The 20,481-nt window shown below is 37.3% G+C and overlaps 2 protein-coding genes across 3 annotated transcripts in view; both read left to right on the top strand.

Annotated features, from left to right (window-relative positions):
- The window catches only part of LOC140243737 (uncharacterized), a 43,575-nt gene extending 37,579 nt beyond the window's left edge, over window positions 1-5,996 (top strand). For both annotated transcript variants that reach the window (XM_072323403.1, XM_072323402.1), the window contains 5 exons: window positions 1,061-1,187; window positions 1,789-1,923; window positions 3,042-3,155; window positions 4,749-4,885; window positions 5,695-5,996. In XM_072323403.1, the coding sequence (XP_072179504.1) occupies window positions 1,815-1,923; window positions 3,042-3,155; window positions 4,749-4,864 (339 nt within the window). In that variant the 5' untranslated portion in view covers window positions 1,061-1,187; window positions 1,789-1,814 and the 3' untranslated portion in view covers window positions 4,865-4,885; window positions 5,695-5,996. The remainder of the gene's footprint in view (window positions 1-1,060; window positions 1,188-1,788; window positions 1,924-3,041; window positions 3,156-4,748; window positions 4,886-5,694) is intronic.
- The window catches only part of LOC140243739 (uncharacterized), a 26,466-nt gene extending 7,428 nt beyond the window's left edge, over window positions 1-19,038 (top strand). The window contains exons 2-5 of the mRNA XM_072323404.1: window positions 11,911-12,045; window positions 13,027-13,140; window positions 14,182-14,319; window positions 18,790-19,038. Of these exons, the coding sequence (XP_072179505.1) occupies window positions 11,937-12,045; window positions 13,027-13,140; window positions 14,182-14,297 (339 nt within the window). The 5' untranslated portion in view covers window positions 11,911-11,936 and the 3' untranslated portion in view covers window positions 14,298-14,319; window positions 18,790-19,038. The remainder of the gene's footprint in view (window positions 1-11,910; window positions 12,046-13,026; window positions 13,141-14,181; window positions 14,320-18,789) is intronic.
- Window positions 19,039-20,481: the final 1,443 nt, after the last annotated feature.

Here is a 20,481-nt window from a genome sequence, read left to right as displayed (position 1 = left end):
TGATGTATGAATGTTTACAAGTGTTGAATGGGCGATGAGATGAGTATTAATGGGTAACTATAGACATGTGGGTGTGATGTGCATGTGTTTGTGTTTGTGTGTGTGTGTGTGTATGTGTGTGCTTGTATAGGTACATTGATAAATATGGTAATTATTTTCAAGTCATACATTTTGTTCATTATTTTCCTCTTATTTGCGTTTTGATAAGATGCTATATACTTGTTGTGGTTCTGTTAATGTTACAATATTTGACATTGTTGAAATGTTATTCATTCATATTTATGTTGCTTGCCATTTATAAATATATATATACATATATATATATATATATATATACGCATATAGTATATATATATGTGTATATATATATATATATATATATATATATATATATATATATATATATATATATTCACACACACACACACACACACACACATACAGGTGTATATATACATATATATATATATATATGTAATCATATACAAATATCATATACATATATATTGCCCTGTAATGCATAATTATTTATCCACCCGGCTACTAAATTATGTTTATTTTTATCAATAATCCATTATCAATTTAATTCAATAAAAAGGAGGAGAAGGAAAACTTATCCATCTTATTACAATCTGATATACCCACAAGAAAAAAAGGAAATGGAAAAAAAAATGACAGTGATGTTTTAACACGTTGCATGTACTCTAAACAAAGAAAAAAAAAAGGGGGGAACTGTTAAAACTATGACTTCGGAACCCGCAGCAATGTGAAATCAAACAAACAATGCAAACAAAGAAACAAACAAAAGAAAACGAAACGATGACAGAGTTGATTAATCTCCTGTAACTGGAAGTCCGAGACCATATGTGAGACACCTTATACTTTCTGCTTGAACTATATTCTTTTTTGACTGTCAACTTCTCGTCCATCCGGACACCTTCTTCCTTGACCACTATCAATTTTAAAGACAGAATAAGAGTTTAACAGCCCCCCCCCCCCAATATCGATTCATCAAACTGTCAGAAATGTGCTTATGGTCAGCTAACATTTTGTCTTAAAGAGATGTATGGCTGCGAGAAGACATAAATAGGTGAGCAAAACGCTGTGAATTTCATCGTGCTCTTCTCAACATTCGACAACAGAGACTCGTAATAGCTGACTCCGGCTTTTCGTCGACTACATTTAAGGTGATAACGTAAGCTTATTTGCTTTTACAGAATGATTGTAGATGAATGCTTAATTTGTTTGTGTAATATTGTTATTATTAAGCAGAATATGATTTATTTATCTATATTTTCAACGGCCTGTTGTTTTTGTCTGGTATTTATACAATTTACTGCCACCTATGAAGGTAGGGAATAGTTAACTTATCTCATTTGGAATGATTACCACATTTTATGAAGCCAATCTTTATCATGTCAGATGACGAAGAACACGTGCAGTAATATTGCCTGTTAAACAGAATTATGAAACAAAACGCGTACGTAAAACACACTCGATATATATTCATAATCGGATAACCAAAATGTGAGTATTTTATCAACTGTTTATATCGGTATCGAATTAAGCGCCAAGCAAATGCCAGGAGCGTCCAAGCACGGACATGTGCGCTACACCCAAGGTAGTATCGCCGCCCATTACTATTGTAATTATTATATGATCTGCATAGAATTATTACTTTATTATCGTTTTTATATCGGAATCTATGGAGTAAACAAATCAAAGCAGATTAATCCCTGCATTGCACCAGGCTGAGTGTAAATCATTCCTTTGTTCAAATTATTGCAGTGTACAAACAACCTCCCAGCACAATCATGAAGCTCGCCCTGGTACTGCTCGGCCTCCTGATGACCGTCTCTCTCGGCAGCTCGGCCCCCAGCCGAGAAGACCTGAAGAAGGACATTCTGGAAAGCCTGGCCAAAGGTAAAGTTCGCATCTGCTCCTAGTAGCATGCGGGACAACTGTCCGTTCCATTTCTCAATACAAAATCCTCTTATCTCTCAAAATGTGGAAAATAAAGTGTAACAGATGACGATTGTAATAAGCATGCTGCTATGGCTTTACAGTAGAAAGAAAAGAACTATACACTGTACATTACGGTAGCTGTACAACTGTTGTTTTTGTATGTTTGTTTGTTTGTGTGTATGTTTGTTTGTTTGGTTTTAGGGGAGTAATGATACAAGAGTAAGCAGGGAACAACTGACAGACACAGAAAATGAATCTAGGTGGCTGTATATAAAGGGTAAAAAAAGAAATCGAGCGATAATTAACAATTATGGCAAGAAGAAGATTTTCAGACAGAATAGACACATAGTTTAATATGGACAGCAGGAAAGGAAAATGTTACTAAAAGGGTGAAAAAAAAGAAGGTTTATATAATCATGATTTGCAAACGTTGAAAAAATACAATATAAGAACTCGTCGGCAACATTTGACGAAAGAAAAAAAAAATCTATAGAATTAGAGTGATACCTGAAGAGGAAATATCTCAAGCCATCTGAGTAGTCATCTAAGCGTCAAAACATCCGTCCAGTTAGTTATAGGCAATATGCGCGATGTCTTCATGTGCTCTTAAGTATTTCCAGCAAAACAGAAATTAATGGTAAGAGCCATTGATTGCAAAGATTAGCACTTGTTTTTTCTATACGATAAACTTGACTTCGAACAGTGAAACAGCCATCCCTGAGCCGTGGCTGTTGTAAATATTTAGGAAATTCTGTGTTATAGCAGCTACTGACAACAACATACGTAATAATCATATGAAAGTTTATGTTGAGTCTGAGAACGCATGGCAATGTTAACTTAAACTTTGAGCGATCGAGCATTGTCAGTTATGATATATTCGCCCTCATTTTGGTCTGCATGTAAAAGCATTCGGATATAGGCCTAAATGGTTGATGTTTGTATCTTTTGTATTGTTTGTTTGTTTCAGGAGGAATTGCAATTGTGATTCAGAACAAGGTCAATGAACAATGATGAAATTGACACTCTTGTAACAATATTCTACTCTGCCATTGTGTTCACTGCAATTCCGCACGTAGATAACTTCCGCACCGAAAGCTTTTGGGACACTCTGAAGAGTTATGGAAGCAAAGCCTTGGCAGGAGCGAAGAAAGGATGCGCGCTGGTAAATGGTGCATCCGACGCAGAGCTAGGTAAGCTATAGAAGAAAAAGCCGAAAAGGCAGACGCAATTTCGTTCAATTTAACTATATCAAATAATATCTAATTTAGTTCAATTCAATTCAGTTCAATTCAATTCAGGTGATTCCAAATCAATGATTCTAAACTCCCATTGAAGGAAAAGTAATATACAAAATCATATATACACATTTAAAAATGATTACATGATATACACATTAAAAAAAATCGTGTTAATGTACCCCAATCAAAATAGCGTAACTTTTCAACGACATGGTTTTGAACAGAATAAACTGGTAGGGGTATTCCTTGGATACTATATTGATTAGCTGACAGAGTCCTGCATGAGTGAGCATACATTGAACAAAAATGGTAACTTCCAAAAGTCGCAAGAGTCATTTTTTTTAAAAGGGGAGGGTCTGATGTGGAAGAAGTTTCACAAATTATGCTAAAATATTTAATGAATAAAGCATGTGTGTTTATGTCATATCAACAGTATAGGCCTATACAATTGCATTTCTTGTTTCATCTTTACAGTGTGGAAACACGACAAATATATTAGCAACTACCTCTTTTGTTCACACAACATGTACTGTTTAATACAATTGGTAACAATGTCTGGTGTAAATTCTGTCAATAAAGTAAATTGATTTTGCTACTCTACAGGAGCGTTGAACGTAGCCATTTCCCCCGACATATGCTCAACCAACCGTATATAATATGACATTTTACGCATTGATAATGTAGAAAGATTAGTAAAACACTCTCTGAAGGTTTTTCGGAGAATTATTACAATCCATTCAAAAGCTACATTTCAAGTTGCTGGATAATTTCATGTGCTTCCTTCACTAGATACAATTTTAACAAGAAATTTCACAAATGTTCATTAATCTGATATTTTGACAATTTCACATACCCTTGGCCTGTAACTGAGATAGGATATAGGCGGATTCTTTCTCTCTCTCTCTCTCTCTCTCTCTCTCTCTCTCCCTCTCTCTCTCTCATAATTTCCATATCCATGCGTCTTCCCATTTCGGATGTTTATGGTGTGTTTAGTTATTGCCCCCTGTACATATCATCATTATTAGGTCCAAGACTTCTTAATAATGTTTACTGTAACCATTCAAAATCTTAGTATTGTGATTTCTGGTGTGAAAAATATAAAATATTGACAACCGAATTCATGATGATTGTGAAGAGTGACAATGACAACAATGATTACTGTTAAAGAGTATACTGTTAACATTCACTGGAGGATCCGGGGGTGGGGGCGCACAGGGCTTGCGCCCCCTTTATTTTGTTAAAGCAAAAGAAATAATAATGAAAAAAAAAATAAAATGAAACCCACATGTAGCACGAGAAATATTTTTGCGGCCCCCCTCCCCCTTATGGAATTCCTGGATCAGCCCCTGAGATTGGTATTATAAATTGTACTATAACATTGCTATTAATGTGATTATAGCATCTACAATATTGATGACACTTGTTATAATGATAATTATTGTCACTGTCATCGCCATCATACTAATAATATCATCGTTTTCATCATATTCGCCATTGTTGCGTCTTTGCCGCTGGCATGTGACGCGAACACGCTTTGTCCACCAGCCTTCCGCATGTCGAGGGCCTTTCCCGAGGCCGTGTCGGAGGACGAATTCAAGGAGGACTGGGATCTCGGAACCATCATTGGCGGTGTTAAAGCAGGCTGCAGTATGCTTCATTAGAATCGTCAGGAGTCATTCGAAGTAAGTAATGCATATACACGCACTTTTATCCCCATGATAATTATTCACTTCCATTCAAATGATACCAACAACGGCAATTCAATTTACCAAGGAGGTACTACAATATTCATCACTGCGGTCTTGTTTTTCATGCTCAATGAACAAGAATATTTCCTTTAGCGATTAATATTTTAGCACTGTGGAAATAGGAATTTATGATTGTAACACAAATTAAATTTTTCATAAGTAAGAACAAACAAATAAAATGAAAATAGATGTAGTACAGCGATATAAAAAAAAAAATGTAAGCATGTTGTATCTGAAACATAAACAAGACCATTCCCCATTCAGCTCCCCCATCCGCCCTTCCCATAACGTCAATATAATTATTGCGTCACTATAACGTCATTATGGCTATTGATAACGTAATTCCCAATAGAGCGATGCAAGAGTGTATTATATCACATATGCAGACAATTTATTACATGTCATAACTAAGTAAATACGTAAATATAAATGCATATTGCTCAAACACGTGTATGCGCAGGTACACATGACCACACACATACAAAACACAAACATACATTATATGAAAATAAATTAAGTAGATAATGATACGCATAATACATTATATTATCATGTATATACTCAATACTATATCAACAAGGTAAAATTCTCATTCGCTTGAGCTGTTCAAACGGTCGTATAGCTCTGGCAGGACATAATATGGATGTTATGGTGATAAGGAGTGTTTTCCAAAATCAAGTGATAAAAGTGTGGTGTAATTTCAATTCATCCATTCTTTCTCTGTTATCTCTCTTTCTTTACAGATTGGGGCCATCATGGATATGGAATCAGACGCGAACGCTAGTTTGAAAGTCAGATATTGACTTACTAGTAATTGCTTTTCTTTTTAAACACTTCGTAATATTGAATTTAGACCCAGTTTCTTCTTAGTGTTGTCGACTTATTTCGAAATACTCCAAATCCTAAAGGAGACGTAATTCTCATACATTATGTGATCCAGAGTAAGATTGAGAAAAGTATTCTTGAGGAATATTTTACCACTTTGCTCCCTTTCAACGAGCTGAACTTGTTGTTTACTCACCAGTGCTGAGTGATTTTTTTTGTAACCCACCACCTCAATAAAATGATCATAAAATCATAATCACGGTGAATGAATAAAGTCGTTCCTTGATATCATACGCTTGTCGGTGTTGCCCACACAATAAGTTTGCATGTGTGTGTGAGTGTGTGTGTGTGTGTGTGTATGTGTGTGTATGTGCAACTACAGAATGTAATTTTACTGAGCCTTTAGTGGTTGGCGTCAATTCGGCTGTGAGATTTGAAGTGACGGGAATTCTTGTTCAACCACGTCTTAACTACTAGTCTTTCTCCCGACATGCTTGGAAAGAGTCGGTCCCGTGGTGCATGGCTTGCTCATTAGTATGTAACTGGTTCCTTTGTGGCCACACACACACACACACACACACACACACACACACACACACACACGCACACACACACATATACACACATACAGGGGCGGATCTAGGAATTCCGCAAAAGGGGAGGCACCTGTATAAAAATTGAAGGGGGTGGGCGCATTCGCGCCCCCATTTTTTCCTTTTTATTTCTTTTGTTTTAACAAAAAATAAAGAGGGTGGCAAAGAATCGAGATTAAAGGACAAGTTCACCTTCATTAACATAAGGATTGAGAGAATGTAGCAATATTAATAAAACACATCATTGAAAGTTTGAGGAAAATCGGACAATCCGTTCAAAAGTTATGAATTTTTGAAGTTTTTGTGCAGTCACCGCTGGATGAGAAGACTACTGCAGTGTATGATGTCACATGCGTACGACAATATAAGGAAAATATAAAGAGAATTTCATAAAATTTCATCCTTTGAAAAAAGGACATGTTCCCTTGACTCGTTACTGACATATGTTATGGGTAACATTATTCCCATTGCCTTTAGAAAGAGGCAAGTCAAGTGCTCTTTTATTATGCGAAAAAAGTGAGAATATGTTGAATTTTCCTTACATCTTCTTTATACTGTTGTACTCATATGACATCACGAGCCTAAAAAGTCTCCTCATCCAGCGGTTCCAACACAAAAATTTTAAAAATTCATAACTTTTGCATCGATTGTCCAATTTTCCTCAAACTTTCACTGATGTGTTCTACTAATATTGCTGCATTCTCACAATCCTTATGTTTATGAAGGTGAACTTGTCCTTTAAAGTATACGTGTAGGATTTATGTTGGAAATCAGAAATACATAATCATAAGATGAAAGTTTGTGAATGTGGGACTGAGAATCCTGAGGTGAGTGCATGGGGGGGGGGGGGGGTTCTTTCAGTGATTTTCACTGACAAAGTTGCTCTCAGCCAATCAAAGGATTTCAGTCGCTTAACACAATATTGTCAGTGACTGACAAGTTTCATGAAACATTGCCCTATATAGTCTCGAAAAGAACTCGCGAGGAAAATCAGGTATAGGAGTGACATACTCAATTTGGATGGAATATGTCAGGCACCAGAGAGAGAGAGAGAGAGACAGAGAGAAAGAGAGACAGACAGACAGACAGACAGACAGACAGACAGAGAAAAAGAGGATTGACAATTTTGTGGAGGTCCTTTGTGTGGAAAAGCCTCGATGTGCATTCACATTGTTTGGCAGTATGGTATTATTGTTTTCCAACTCAGCGATTCGAACTCATTCTGAAACACCTGTAAAAAGAATCGGGGGGGGGGGGGGGTAAGAGAGATAAGGCGAGAGAGATACGATAGCAATGGTACGGATGAAAACAAAACAAAGCAAAATAAGTGGGACAAAATGACATGCTCATAATGGCAACAGTAATACAATAAACGTACGAGATGATAAACATTGACTTTGATACACCTTCTGCTGCTTTGCAGGCGAATCCGTTATAACGCAGTTGAGCTCGGAATCATAGGGTTTCTTTCGTTATGTCGAAAGTTCCTCATACCGGAACAAATAAAAAAATATTGGAAAAGCTTGCTTTTCGCATCATTAAAAAAAAACGCATCATAAAAAAAAATCCATCATTTTCAATGGATTTAGCGCCTTTTGGAAGCAAGCTCTCCCCGAGATATAGATAATAATTCTGGGACGTCGGAAGAAAATTTCTGTATAACCGTGTTTGTTAAAACGGGAGTGCACAGTACTGGACTACTAATCGGCAACAGCACCATCATCATTAATATCATTTTACCGATCATAAATATGATACAAAGATAGACAGACAGATTGCTAGACAGCTAGCTAGCTAGATTAATAAATAGATAAATAGAAAGATAAAGAGATAAATAGATAGGAAAACAGGTAGATAGAGAGAGACATAGATTCGATAGACATAGATAGATAATGATGAATTCCATCTGCCTTTAACTAGGACTATGTTTACACAATCTATATTTACATTTGCTGGTCCTAAATATTGGAATAACCTCTGTAAAGGCATCCTCAAGTTTAAGTATTAAGAAGAGTAATCTGAAGAAAAAAAAAAGGAAAAAAAAAAACATTTACAAGAATTTATCTAAATATCATTATGAAAATTAATATTTTAAAATCAACTTCATGAAAGCGTAAAATTGTTTTGATCCTTTAATGGTTGCAAAGAATGGGAAATCCAACTTTATATTCTGTTAAAAATTACGGCTAAGCGGCTCCATCCATCCACTACCTCTCGTCTTGTTATAGTCTCCTTCTATCTTTTTTTTTCTTTTATCTTCACTCCACGTAATAAGTTTTTCTCTCTCACTCATACACTCACACACACACACACACACACACACTCTCTCTCTCTCTCTCTCTCTCTCTCTCCCTCTCTCACTCTGTCTGTCTCTCTTTCTTTCCTCTCTCCTCCGGCATGACAGCGACTAAGTGTAGGGGTTTGTTCAGGGTTTTTGTGTCGGATTAGTTAGGTTAGTTATAGGTCTTTTTGTCTTAAGTTTTTTTCTTCTTCCACTTTTTATGTTTATCAGTCAATCGATCATATCATTTCTTGTATTGCGTGTGGAGGGAATGCACCCTACTAGCACATTTCCGTATACATTCATTTTTGTAAACTTATCCTTTATTTTGTAATGATGAAATTTATGTATTCAATTTCTGTAATATATTCATAATTATGTTTGTGTTGGAAATGAAAAAAAAAAATAAATGAATGAATGAATGAATGCATATAGTTTGATAGTAGAAAGACATGATAGAGATATAGTTTATAGATAGACATAGAGAAAGAATAGAGACGGAGAGATAGAGAGAAAAGAGAGATAAAGATATCAGAGAGATTACAAGGGTTGGTTCACCTGCTGGGACGATTTTGGTCTCCCGGCAATGTTGCAACATGACATTAAAACGACCACTCCACGAATTGAAAACGATTGATAACAATCGAGTGATGCAGAGCAATGGGGGTAAGACAAAATCAATTACAGGTTTTATATTTTACCACAACGAATGACTTGTATTCTCATTGCTTGAAAGTCGGGGATTATTTTTTTTTCTTTTTTGGCTATAAAGCAAACTTTGACGTACACTAGTTCTGTTCTTAACTTTTTCTTGCCGTTGTTGTTTTAGAGTATAAAGTCGGAAAGCATGACATACTTCGCTGGAAGGGAAAAGGGTTCGATATCATGAGGAAGAGGATAGTTGTATCTGTGATTGAGCTCAATGCATTAACACTTGAGGAAAATCAGAACAGGGAAATGTATTGATTGATTGATTGATTGATTGATTGATTGATTGATTGATTGATTGATTGATTGATTGATGAACTAATTGGTGATTGATAAATAGATTGATTAATTGATTGATTGATTGATTGAGTTTAATTCTGCATTACTTTTGCTTACTTATTACGTGTGATTTGATGTCATTTAAACAAACTAATCGAATGTAATATCATTTCAATCTTACAGCTGAAACAGGTATAAGAGATTCATTCAAGTATGGGACATTATTCCATGATAATGCAAAATGAAGATGAATATTCACCTCTAAGACCCCATGCATGATCACATAAGTCGCAAACCTTAAAGCCGAGAGCAAGTCCAGGTACTCATAATAGAAATTGGTCACAGAATAATTGTTTGATTTTTATCTGTTGTTGTTTGTTTGTTTGGTTTTTTTTTTCGGGGGGAGGGTGTTCAATGAAACTTGTCAGCATGTTGAATTCATCCATGTTGTTTGTACTTTTATAGACTTTTATAATCAAGAAATTATAATCCTTGTTTGACGTATATTTACAAAAGTTGAATGGGCGAATGGAGATGGTGTATCTACAGACATAAATTGTGTGTGTGATGTGCATGTGTTTGTGTGTGTGTGTGTGTATGTGTATGTGTGTGCGTGTATAGGTGCATAGATAACTTTCATATATGGCAATTATCTTAAAATAATGCACTTTGCACATTATTTTTCCCCTTATTTGCGTTTTGATAACATGCCATATATTTGTTATGGTTCTGTTGATGTTATATTCGTTATTTTGAAACGTTAATCATTCCTATTTATGTTGTTTTATATATATATATGTATATATATATATATATATATATATATATATATATATATATATATATATATGTATGTATTATATACATGTTTATATTGCCCTGTATAATGCATAATTTAGTCACCCGGCTACCACTTTGCTTATTTTTATCAATTAACGATTATCAATTCAATCAAATAAAAAGGAGGAGAAGAAAAACTTATTCATCTTATCACACTCTATATACCCAAAACAAAAAAGGAAAAGGAAACAACAACAACAACAAAAAAAAAAAACCTGACAGTGATCTTTTACCGCGTTGCATGCACGCTTAACAATGAAAAAAAAAAGGGGGAAGTGTTAAAACTATGACTTTGGAACCCGCAGCAATGTGAAATCAAACAAACAATGCAAACAAAGAAACAAACAAAAGAAAACGAAAGGAGGAGAAAGTTGATTAATCTCCTGTAATAGGAAGTGTGAGGCCATAAATTATTGTGAGACACCGTATACTTTCTGCTTGCACTAATATTCTTCTTTGATTGTCAACTTCTCGTCCATCCGGGCAAATTCTTCCCTTACCACTCTTAAATTTAAAGACAGAGTATAAGAGTTTAACAGTCCCCCCAAAATATCGATTTCTCAAACTGTCAAAGCAATGTACTTATGATAGCAACACCTTTCATCTTAAAGAGATGTATGGCTGCATATAGAAGATATAAATAGGTGAGCAAAACGCTGTGAATTTCATCGTGCTCTTCTCAACATTCGATAGCAAAGACTCGTAATAGCTGACTCCAGCTTTTCGTCGACTACATTCAAGGTGATAACGAAAGCTTATTTGCTTTTACAGAACTTATAGATGAATGCTTGATTTTTATTTGTGTGATGTTCTCATTATTAAGCAGAATATGACATACTGTATTTATCTATAATTATTTATATTATCAACGGCTTGTTGTTTTTGTATTCGTTTTCATACAATTTACTGCCACGTATAAGGAAAAGTACATTCATCTCAGTTGCAATGATTACCACATTTTAGCCAAGCGAAATTCTTCCTTTCCCAGTATACATGCAGTGACCTGCATGTTTCTCTTTGGTTTGCGTGTCGTATTCATTAATGTTCATTATCTGTCATATTCCGAACTTATGTGTGTTCAGTTTGTATCTTTATTATGTCAGATTAAGAAATACGCGTGCAGTGATGCTGTTACGAAGAACTATGAAACAAAACGCGTACGTAAAACGTACTATATTCATAATCAGATAACCAAAAAGTGAGTATTTTATGTCGGTATACACGAACCGCCAGTAGCGTGAAAACACGGACATGTGCGCTATACAATATGTACACTGCAGGTATTGTCATTATTCTATCATCTGCATATCATTATTACTTTATTGTCGTTTTTATATAGGAAGTGTAAGCAAATCAAAGTAAATTAATGCTTGCATTGCACCAGGCAATTACCTGAATACTTATAAATCATTCCTTTATTCAAATTATTGCAGTGTACAAACGACCTACCAGCACAATCATGAAGCTCGCCCTGGTACTGCTCGGCCTCCTGATGACGGTCTCTCTCGGCAGCTCGGCCCCCGGCCGAGAAGACCTGAAGAAGGAAATTCTGGAAAGCCTGGATAAAGGTAAAGGTCGCATCTGATCATAGGAAATATGCGGGACGACTGTCCGTTCCATTTCTCAATACAAAATCCTCTTATCTCTCAAAATTTGGAAAATATAGTGTAACAGATGACGATTGTAACAAGCATGCTGCTATGGCTTTACGGTAGAAAGAAAAGAACTACATTACGATAGCTGTACTATTGTTGTTGGTTTTTGTTCTTGTTTTTGTTTTTGTTTGTTTGTTTGTTTGTTTGTTTGTTCGTTTGGTGTTTTTTTTTTTTTTTTTTTTTTTTGGGGGGGGGGGGGGGGGGTAAATAATACAAGAGTAAGCAGGGGACATCTGAGAGACCCAGGAAGTGAAATTCGGTGGCTGAAGGGTTAAAAAAAAATTCCACAGAATTAGAGTGATACCTGAGAAGGAAATATATCAAGCCATCTGAGTAGTCATCTAAGTGTCAAAACATCAGTCTACTTAGTCAGAGGCAATATACGCGATGTGTTCATGTGCTCTTAACTATTTCCCACAAAACAGAAATCAATGGTAGTTATAAGAGCCATTAAGGTTAGTACTTGTTTTTTTTTCTACTATATAAACTTGACTTTGAACAGTGAACAGCGGTCCCTGGGCTGTGGCTCATGTAAATATTTAGGAAATTCTGTGTTATAGCAGCTACTGACAACAACATAAGCAATTACACGAAAGTTTACGTTGAGTCTGACAACGCAATAGTAACTTTTAAACTTTGAGCTATGCATGTAAAATCCAACATGCAGTACGCAATTAAAGGAAATGTAATACTATAGCAGACCATCAACTCGCGCCATTAACATTGGGATATAGGCCTAATGGTTGATCGTTGTATCTTTTGTTTTGTTGATTTTCTTTTTCAGGAGGAAAGTAATAATGATTCATAACAAGGTAAATGAACAATGATGAAATTGACACTCTAGTAACAATTTTTACTCTGCCATTATTATGTTCACCGCAATTCCTCACGTAGATGACTTCCGCACCGAAGGCTTCTGGAGCACTCTGAAGAAATATGGAAGGAAGGCCATGTCAGCAGCCAGGAGAGGATGCGCGCTGGTACGTGGTGCATCCGACGCAGAGCTAGGTAAGCTAAAAAAAAAAAAATCAAGCCGAAAGGCAGACGCAATTTCGTTCAATTTAATTAAATCAAATCACATTTAATTTAGTTCAATTCAATTCAGCTGAATCCAAATCAATGTTTCTTTACTGCCATCGAAGAAAAGGTAATATAGAAAATCATATGTGCACATAATTAATTATAGAAATGATTGCATATACACAATGTATATACCCCAATCAAAATAGCGTAACTTTTTAACGACATGGTTTTGAACAGAATAAACTGGTAGGGGTATTCCTTGGATACTATATTGATTAGCTTCTGAGTGAGAATGAGAATGATGTGCTGAGTCTTACACGAGTGAGCACACATTGAACACAAGATGGTGATTTCCAAACGTCACAAGAGTCATTTTTGAGGGGGGGGGGTTGATGTGAAAGGAGTTTCATAAATAGTGCTAAAATCGTTAGTAAATAAAGCATATGCATTTATGTCATATCAACAGTATATAGGTCTACATTTAAAGCATATGCATTATGTCATATCAACAGTATATAGGCCTACATTTAGCATTTCTTGTTTCTGGGTACAGTGTGGAAACACGACAAAAATATTAGCAACTACCTCTGCTGTTTAATACGCATTGGTAACAATGTCATGTGTAAAATTCTTTCAATAAACTGAATTGATTTTGCAACTCATAGGAGCGTTGAACGTGATCGTTTCCCCCTGACATTGTGCTCAACCATGCAGAAAGATTAGTAAAAGCACTCACTGAAGGTTTTTCTGAGAATGTAACAATCCGTTCAAAAGCTACATTTCAAGTTGTTGGATAATTTCATCTGCTTCCCTATAGATAAAAATTTAAGAAGAAATTTCACCCAAAAAAAAAAAATAAATCCGATATTTTGATGATTTCACATGCCCTTGGCCTGTAATTGAGATTGTCATTGTCATCGTCATTATACTTATAATATCATCGTTTTCATCATATTCGCCATCGTTGCGTCTTTGGTGCCCGTTGCCGCAATCATGGTAATGACGCGAACACGCTTTGTCCACCAGCCTTCCGTCTGTCGAGGGCCTTTCCCGAGGCCGTGTCCGAGGACGAATTCCAGGAAGACTGGAACATGAGAAGCATTATACACGGTGTCAGAAGAGGCTGCAGAATGCTTTATTAGAATCCTCAGGAGTTCTTTTGAAGTGAGTAATGCATTCACGCACCTTTTTTTTCCATGATAATTATTCACTTCCATTCAAATAATACCAACAACGGCAATTCAATTTACCAAGGAGGTACTAAAACACAGGCTCCATGGTATTACTGTACAAAATATATATGCACCTCTAGTCTTATTCGTCATGCTCAATGGACAAGAATATCTCCTTTAGTGAGTCATATTTTAGCACTGTGGAAATAAGAATTTATGATTGAAACACAAATTTGATTTTTCATTGGTAATAACAAACAAATAATAAAAATGAAAATACATGTAGAACAGCAATATTAGGTCCTACAAAAGAATGGAAGCATGTTATATCTGAAACTTAAACAATCCCATCCCTAGACAGAAAGATCCGTCTGTCCGGAGGAGTCTTTTATTTTTTTTGACGTTATCGCTCTCCTCCGTAAGGAGGGGATCCGTGAACCAGACGCAGTCTCCGCGGAACATTTCTCCGACAACCAGATACAGACCGATCTTTCGGTCAATCCCATCCCCCATTCAGCTCTTCCTATCCGCCCTTCCTATTATACACAAACGTCATCATAATTATTACGTCACTATAACGTCATTATAGCTATAACGTCATTCCCAATACAGCAATGGGAGTGTGTCATACACGCAGACAATTTATTACTAAGTAAATACGTAAATTTTATAGTACTTAATACAGATATCTGCAATATTAGATGGCCTAGATTACGCTTCTTGTAACAATTAGTTTGATCTAGAAGAGTTGGCCTACATTACTGTTGGTAGGACTACTAACTAACGACGCATAATAACGTTAGGTTCATGTCCACTAAAGACGTTAGTAGATCTAGGCCTACTAACGTTAGGCTCAAGTCCAGTAACGACGTGTACGGCACAGGTCCAAAAGATCAGCAGATGAGAGCTACGAGTTGGCCTACGTCTAACGTTACGACTCTACGAGACGTGCTTCGGTATAGGCCTATACCGGCGGACTTGATGGGCCATGCCGGGGGTCTGCTAATTGTGCGTGCTAGACCAGACCTGGAATTGGACTAGACAGGGGGACCTATCTAGTTGGTGGCCTACGCCTAGATATCTAACTTTGTCTTTTTGCCTTTGTGTTTTTGTCTTTGAACTCAGAAAGCCTCAGTAGACAAGTGGGACATAGGCCCTAGATCTACACTCACAAAACGACTTTAGGCCTAACGTTTCAGTAGTTTCTACTGGGCAATTTTCATTATTTGTTTCGTAGATCTAGAATCTGACGATCTAGACTATCTAGGGTCTACATTACATGCGTCCAAACTGGCTCCCCATAGGGGCCCAGTGCATCATCTTTTTCTTCCCTGTGGTTTTTAGTCAATTTGTCTTGTGCCAGGTCTACGTACGTTCTGTCACAGTTGCTAGGATGTGATTGGTCGACAGCTCGTCGCATGATACTATTTGCGAGGATCGTAAATGTTATATTTTCCCAGTTCGTTATATTTCACCAACTAATCAAATGAATACTAGTACATTTTTCCATGTCTGTCGCCCTCTTGTGGTTGAAATACCAGCAATTACACCAACAAAAGGGTGTGGGACTACGGTCAAACGATTACTATCGATAACGGCAGTCTCGATCGATATAATTTGGTCCCCCCCCCCCCCCCCCCGTTATACGATATCGGGAGAGAGTAGACGTCGCAGAGTAGCCTAATACGCGCGGCGGCGCTAGGCCTGCCTGGAAGCCTATAGGAGTAGATATAAACAACGTAGGTACGTACGTACGTATGCACCAAAGAGTATAGAAGCTAGCGTTAGCTTATATACTCTTTGGTATGCACGCATCATTCGGCCCGCGAAGTTTGGATTCACACTTCAAAATGGAACCCCGTTTTGTCTATAATGAACGACGACGAGCTCGATAAGATTTTGGAGGATAAGGATTTTAAATCCACTAAACAAGCGCTTTGGTCTAATTAGACATATTGTTCAGTTCAGTTCTTAGAACGAGGGCAATTTATTGACATCGAACAAATGGAGAAGGACTACGACACCGAGCAGGTTTGCAAAACATTGTGTTTGTGAATAGTTCCTAACGTTGCAAATTACCATTACATCTCTGCAACAGAGGTAAAAGAAGACTGATTTTGAAATTGCTGCAGATTCCTGTGACAGAAGGTACGTTTACCTGGCACGACACAAATTGACTAAAAATCACATTTACAGGGGAGAAATAGATGATGCTCTACTGGGGAGCCAATTTGGACGCATGTGATGTAACGTTAGACCGTCTAACGTTAGATTCTATAGTTAGATCTACGAAACAAATCATGAAAATTGCCTAGAGAGTAGGCCTATAACGTTAGGCCTAAAGTTGTTTTGTGAGTATAGATCTAGGTCCTATATGTCCCACTTATTGAGGCTTACTGAGTTCAAAGACAAAGGCAAAAAGACAAACAGGCGTACGCCAACAACTAGATCTAGATCTAGTCCACGTATTCCAAGGTCTGGTCCAGCACGCACACGTAAAGCAGACCCCTAATTCCGCCGGTAGGCCTATCCTGAAGCACGTCTCGTAGAGTCTTAGACGTAACTAGTGTTAGGCCTACTCGTAGCTCTCCTCTGCTGATCTTTTGGACCTGCGTCGTTACTGGACTTGAGCCTAACGTTAGTACTAACGTCGTTAAGTGGACATAAGCTTAACGTTATTATGCGTCGTTAGTTAGTGGGCCTATAAACAGTAATGTATTCTTCTGTAAAGCGCAGGTACGGTATAAGGCCATCTATTATAACAGATATTGACTGGTAGGTGTAGAATATAACATTCTTTGGACCGCCATGCAGGGAGTTATATTTTCCCACGTGATCATATTTTCCCTCAGCACTGCGCGCCTCGGGGGAAAAGTAATCCCTTGGGGAAATAGGCTTGTGCCAAAAGGGTGGGTTGGGTGGTGGCGCGTGGCGTTAATGGGAACACCACCCTTCGTCCAAAGCCCCCCCCCCCCCCCGGTTTTGCCGAAAGGGTGCGTTGGGAGCGTTGGGTCGCGTCGCGTTGACTGGAACCCCACCCTTCGTCCAAAGCCCCCCCCCCCCAGGTTTTGCCAAAAGGGCGCGCGTTGGTACTTTTTCTCATGTAATATTAAAAGACGAGTTTTGAATTTATATTTAACCTTCAAACAACCATTTCAAAGAGGCTATCGTCCGGATCAGTTTACACTCTATTACCACTTGGTCTACAGCCAGTTGGTCTAATAGACTGTTTAATATCAGTTGGTCTAATAACCAGTTGGTCTAGTCATCATTTCGTCCAATTGTTTGGTCTAATTGTTGTTTGGTTTAATTACTATTTAGTCTACAATCAATTCGTCTAATAATAGCCATTTGGTCTATTTTTGGTCTATTATGAGTTGGTCTAACTCCATTTCGTCAAATCATCAAATGGGCTAAAATAAAACCAAATTTGTCCAATATAAATTTGGTGTACACATCAATAAAAAGGCCCCCCTCAAAAAAAAAAAAATAAAATAAAAAAATAGCCCAGTTGGTCATATAGACGAAACGATGATTGGACCAAATGGTACCTGATTACACCAGGAGGCTGGCTATTAGACCAAATGACAATAAGATCAATGGTTATTAGACTAAATGGGTGTAGACTAAATGATGATAGACAGAGGCTAGACCAACTGGGCAATGGACAAAAATTAATGATGTGTACACCAAATTTATATTGGACAAATTTGGTTTTATTTTAGACCATTAGACGATTAGACGAAATGGAATTAGACCAACTCATAATAGACCAAATCGGTATTTGATGATATAAATTGTTGTTAGACCAAAAATAGACCAAATGGCTATTATTAGACGAACTGACTGTAGACCAAACAGTAATTAAACCAAATAACAATTAGACCAAACAGTAATTGGACGAAATGATGACTAGACCAACTGGTTTAGACCAACTGATATTAAACAGTCTATTAGACCAACTGGCTGTAGACCAAGTGGTAATAGAGTGTTAACCGATCCGGACGATAGCCTCTTTGAAATGGTTGTTTGAAGGTTAAATATAAATTAAAAACTCGTCTTTTAATATTACATGAGAAAAAGTACCAACGCACCCTTTCGGCAAAACCGGGGGGGGGGGGGGGGGCTTTGGACGAAGGGTGGTGTTCCCAGCTGCTTTAACGCGACGCGCCACCGCCACCCAACCCACCCTTTCGGCACAAGCCGGGAAAATATAACTCCTGCATGGCGGTCCAAAGAATGTTATATTCCACCCCGTACCAGTCAATATCTGTATATAAATGCATATACACAATATTATATCTCATCCACTTGAGCTGTTCAAGCGGTCCTATCTCTATGAACGTTTCAGGACATCATGGATATTATGGTAATAAGGAGTTATCTTTTACAAAATCAAGTGATAAAAGTACGGTGTGATTTCAATTCATCTCCTTTCTCCGTCATCTCTTTTTCTCTACAGATCGGCGACATTAGACATGGATGTTGGACATGGATATGGAATCAGACGCGAACGCTAGTTTGAAAGTCAGATATTGACTTACTAGTAATTAGTTTTCTTTTTAAACACTTCGTAATATTGACTTTAGATCCAGTTTCTTCTTTGTATTATCGACTTATTTCGTAATACTCCAATTCCTAAAGGAGACGTAATTCTCATACATTATGTGATCTAGAGTAAGATTGAGAAAAAAATTCTTGAGGAATATTTTGCCACTTTGCTTCCTTGTTGTTTACTCATCAGTGCTGAGTGATTTTGGTAACCCACCACCTCAATAAAATGATCATAAAATCATAATCACTACAGTGAATGGCTAAAGTCGTTCCTTGATATACGCTTGTCGGTGTTGTCCACACAATGGCCCGAATTCACGAAGGTGGTACAAATGAAACCATAGTTTAAACCATGGACAAAAACTATGGAGCGCCAAGTGTCGCATGGAATATTTCTTTACGAAATCAGTCATTTCGTCGATGAAATGATTATTTTGTAACGAAATGACAACATTTTGTAACTAAATGAACATTTCGTCCACGAAATGATAATTTAGTTAACGAAACGGTCATTTTGTCGACGAAATGAACAATTTCGTAACGAAATATTCCGTGCGATACTTGGCGCTCCATGGTTTTTATCCATGGTTTAAACCATGGTTTCATTATTTTGTACTACCTTCGTGAATTCGGGCCAAGAAGTTTGCATGTGTATGCTTTTGTGTCTGTTTGTGTGTGTGTGTGTGGGGGGGGGGAACTACATGAATGTAATTTTACTGAGCCTTTACTGGCTGGCGTCAATTCGGCTGTGAGATTTGAAGTGACGGGAATTCGTGTTCAACCACGTCGTAGCTATATACTTTCTCTTGACATGCTTGGAAGGTAAAGCAAGGAAATAATCGGTCCCGTGGTGGCTTGCTCATTAGAATGTAACTGGTTCCTTTGTGGCCACACTCACACTAGCCTTTGGACAAGGCCTCGCGCGCTGTTTGCCTCTCAACAGTGTCTGAAAATAGACTAACGCAGTGTGCGTGACTGCAGTGATCGCTGGACCGAGCCGCGTCAGCGGCGAGTCGGGGCCTGCGGCCCCTCCGACCGTGTTCGTTGCTGTATCGCAATTAGTCTCGATTCAGACACACAGGGGATGTAAGCCCAGACCGCATTGGCTAAAGGCTACACTCACACACACACACACACACACACACACTCACGCAAGACCCCATTATCACATAAATGAAGTCGCAAACCTTAAAGCCGAGAGCTAGAGTCCAGGCACTCATAATTGAAATTGGTCACAGAATTGTTTGATTTTATCTGTTGTTGATTTTTGTTATTTTTTGTTTTTTTTGTTTGCTTTTTGTTCCTTTGTTTGTTTGTTTGTTTTCGGGGGGGGGAATTGTTCAATGAAACTTGTCAGCATGTTGAATTCATCAATGTTGTACTTATGATTTCCTATCAATAGGGACTTTTATAATCAGGAAATTATAATCCTTGTTTGTTTGATATATGAATGTTTACAAGTTAATGGGCGAATGAGATGAGCATTAATGGGTATCTATAGAGATGTGGGTTGATGTGCATGTGTTTGTGTGTATGTGTGTGCTTGTATAGGTACATTGATAACTATGGCAATTATCTTAAAGTAATGCATTTTGCTCAT

The sequence above is a fragment of the Diadema setosum genome, chromosome 20 (genome assembly GCF_964275005.1).
Source record: "Diadema setosum chromosome 20, eeDiaSeto1, whole genome shotgun sequence".
NCBI classification, from domain to species: domain Eukaryota; kingdom Metazoa; phylum Echinodermata; class Echinoidea; order Diadematoida; family Diadematidae; genus Diadema; species Diadema setosum.
Note: the sequence above shows the minus strand (reverse complement) of the source record. Positions and strands in the feature narration are given on the sequence as shown.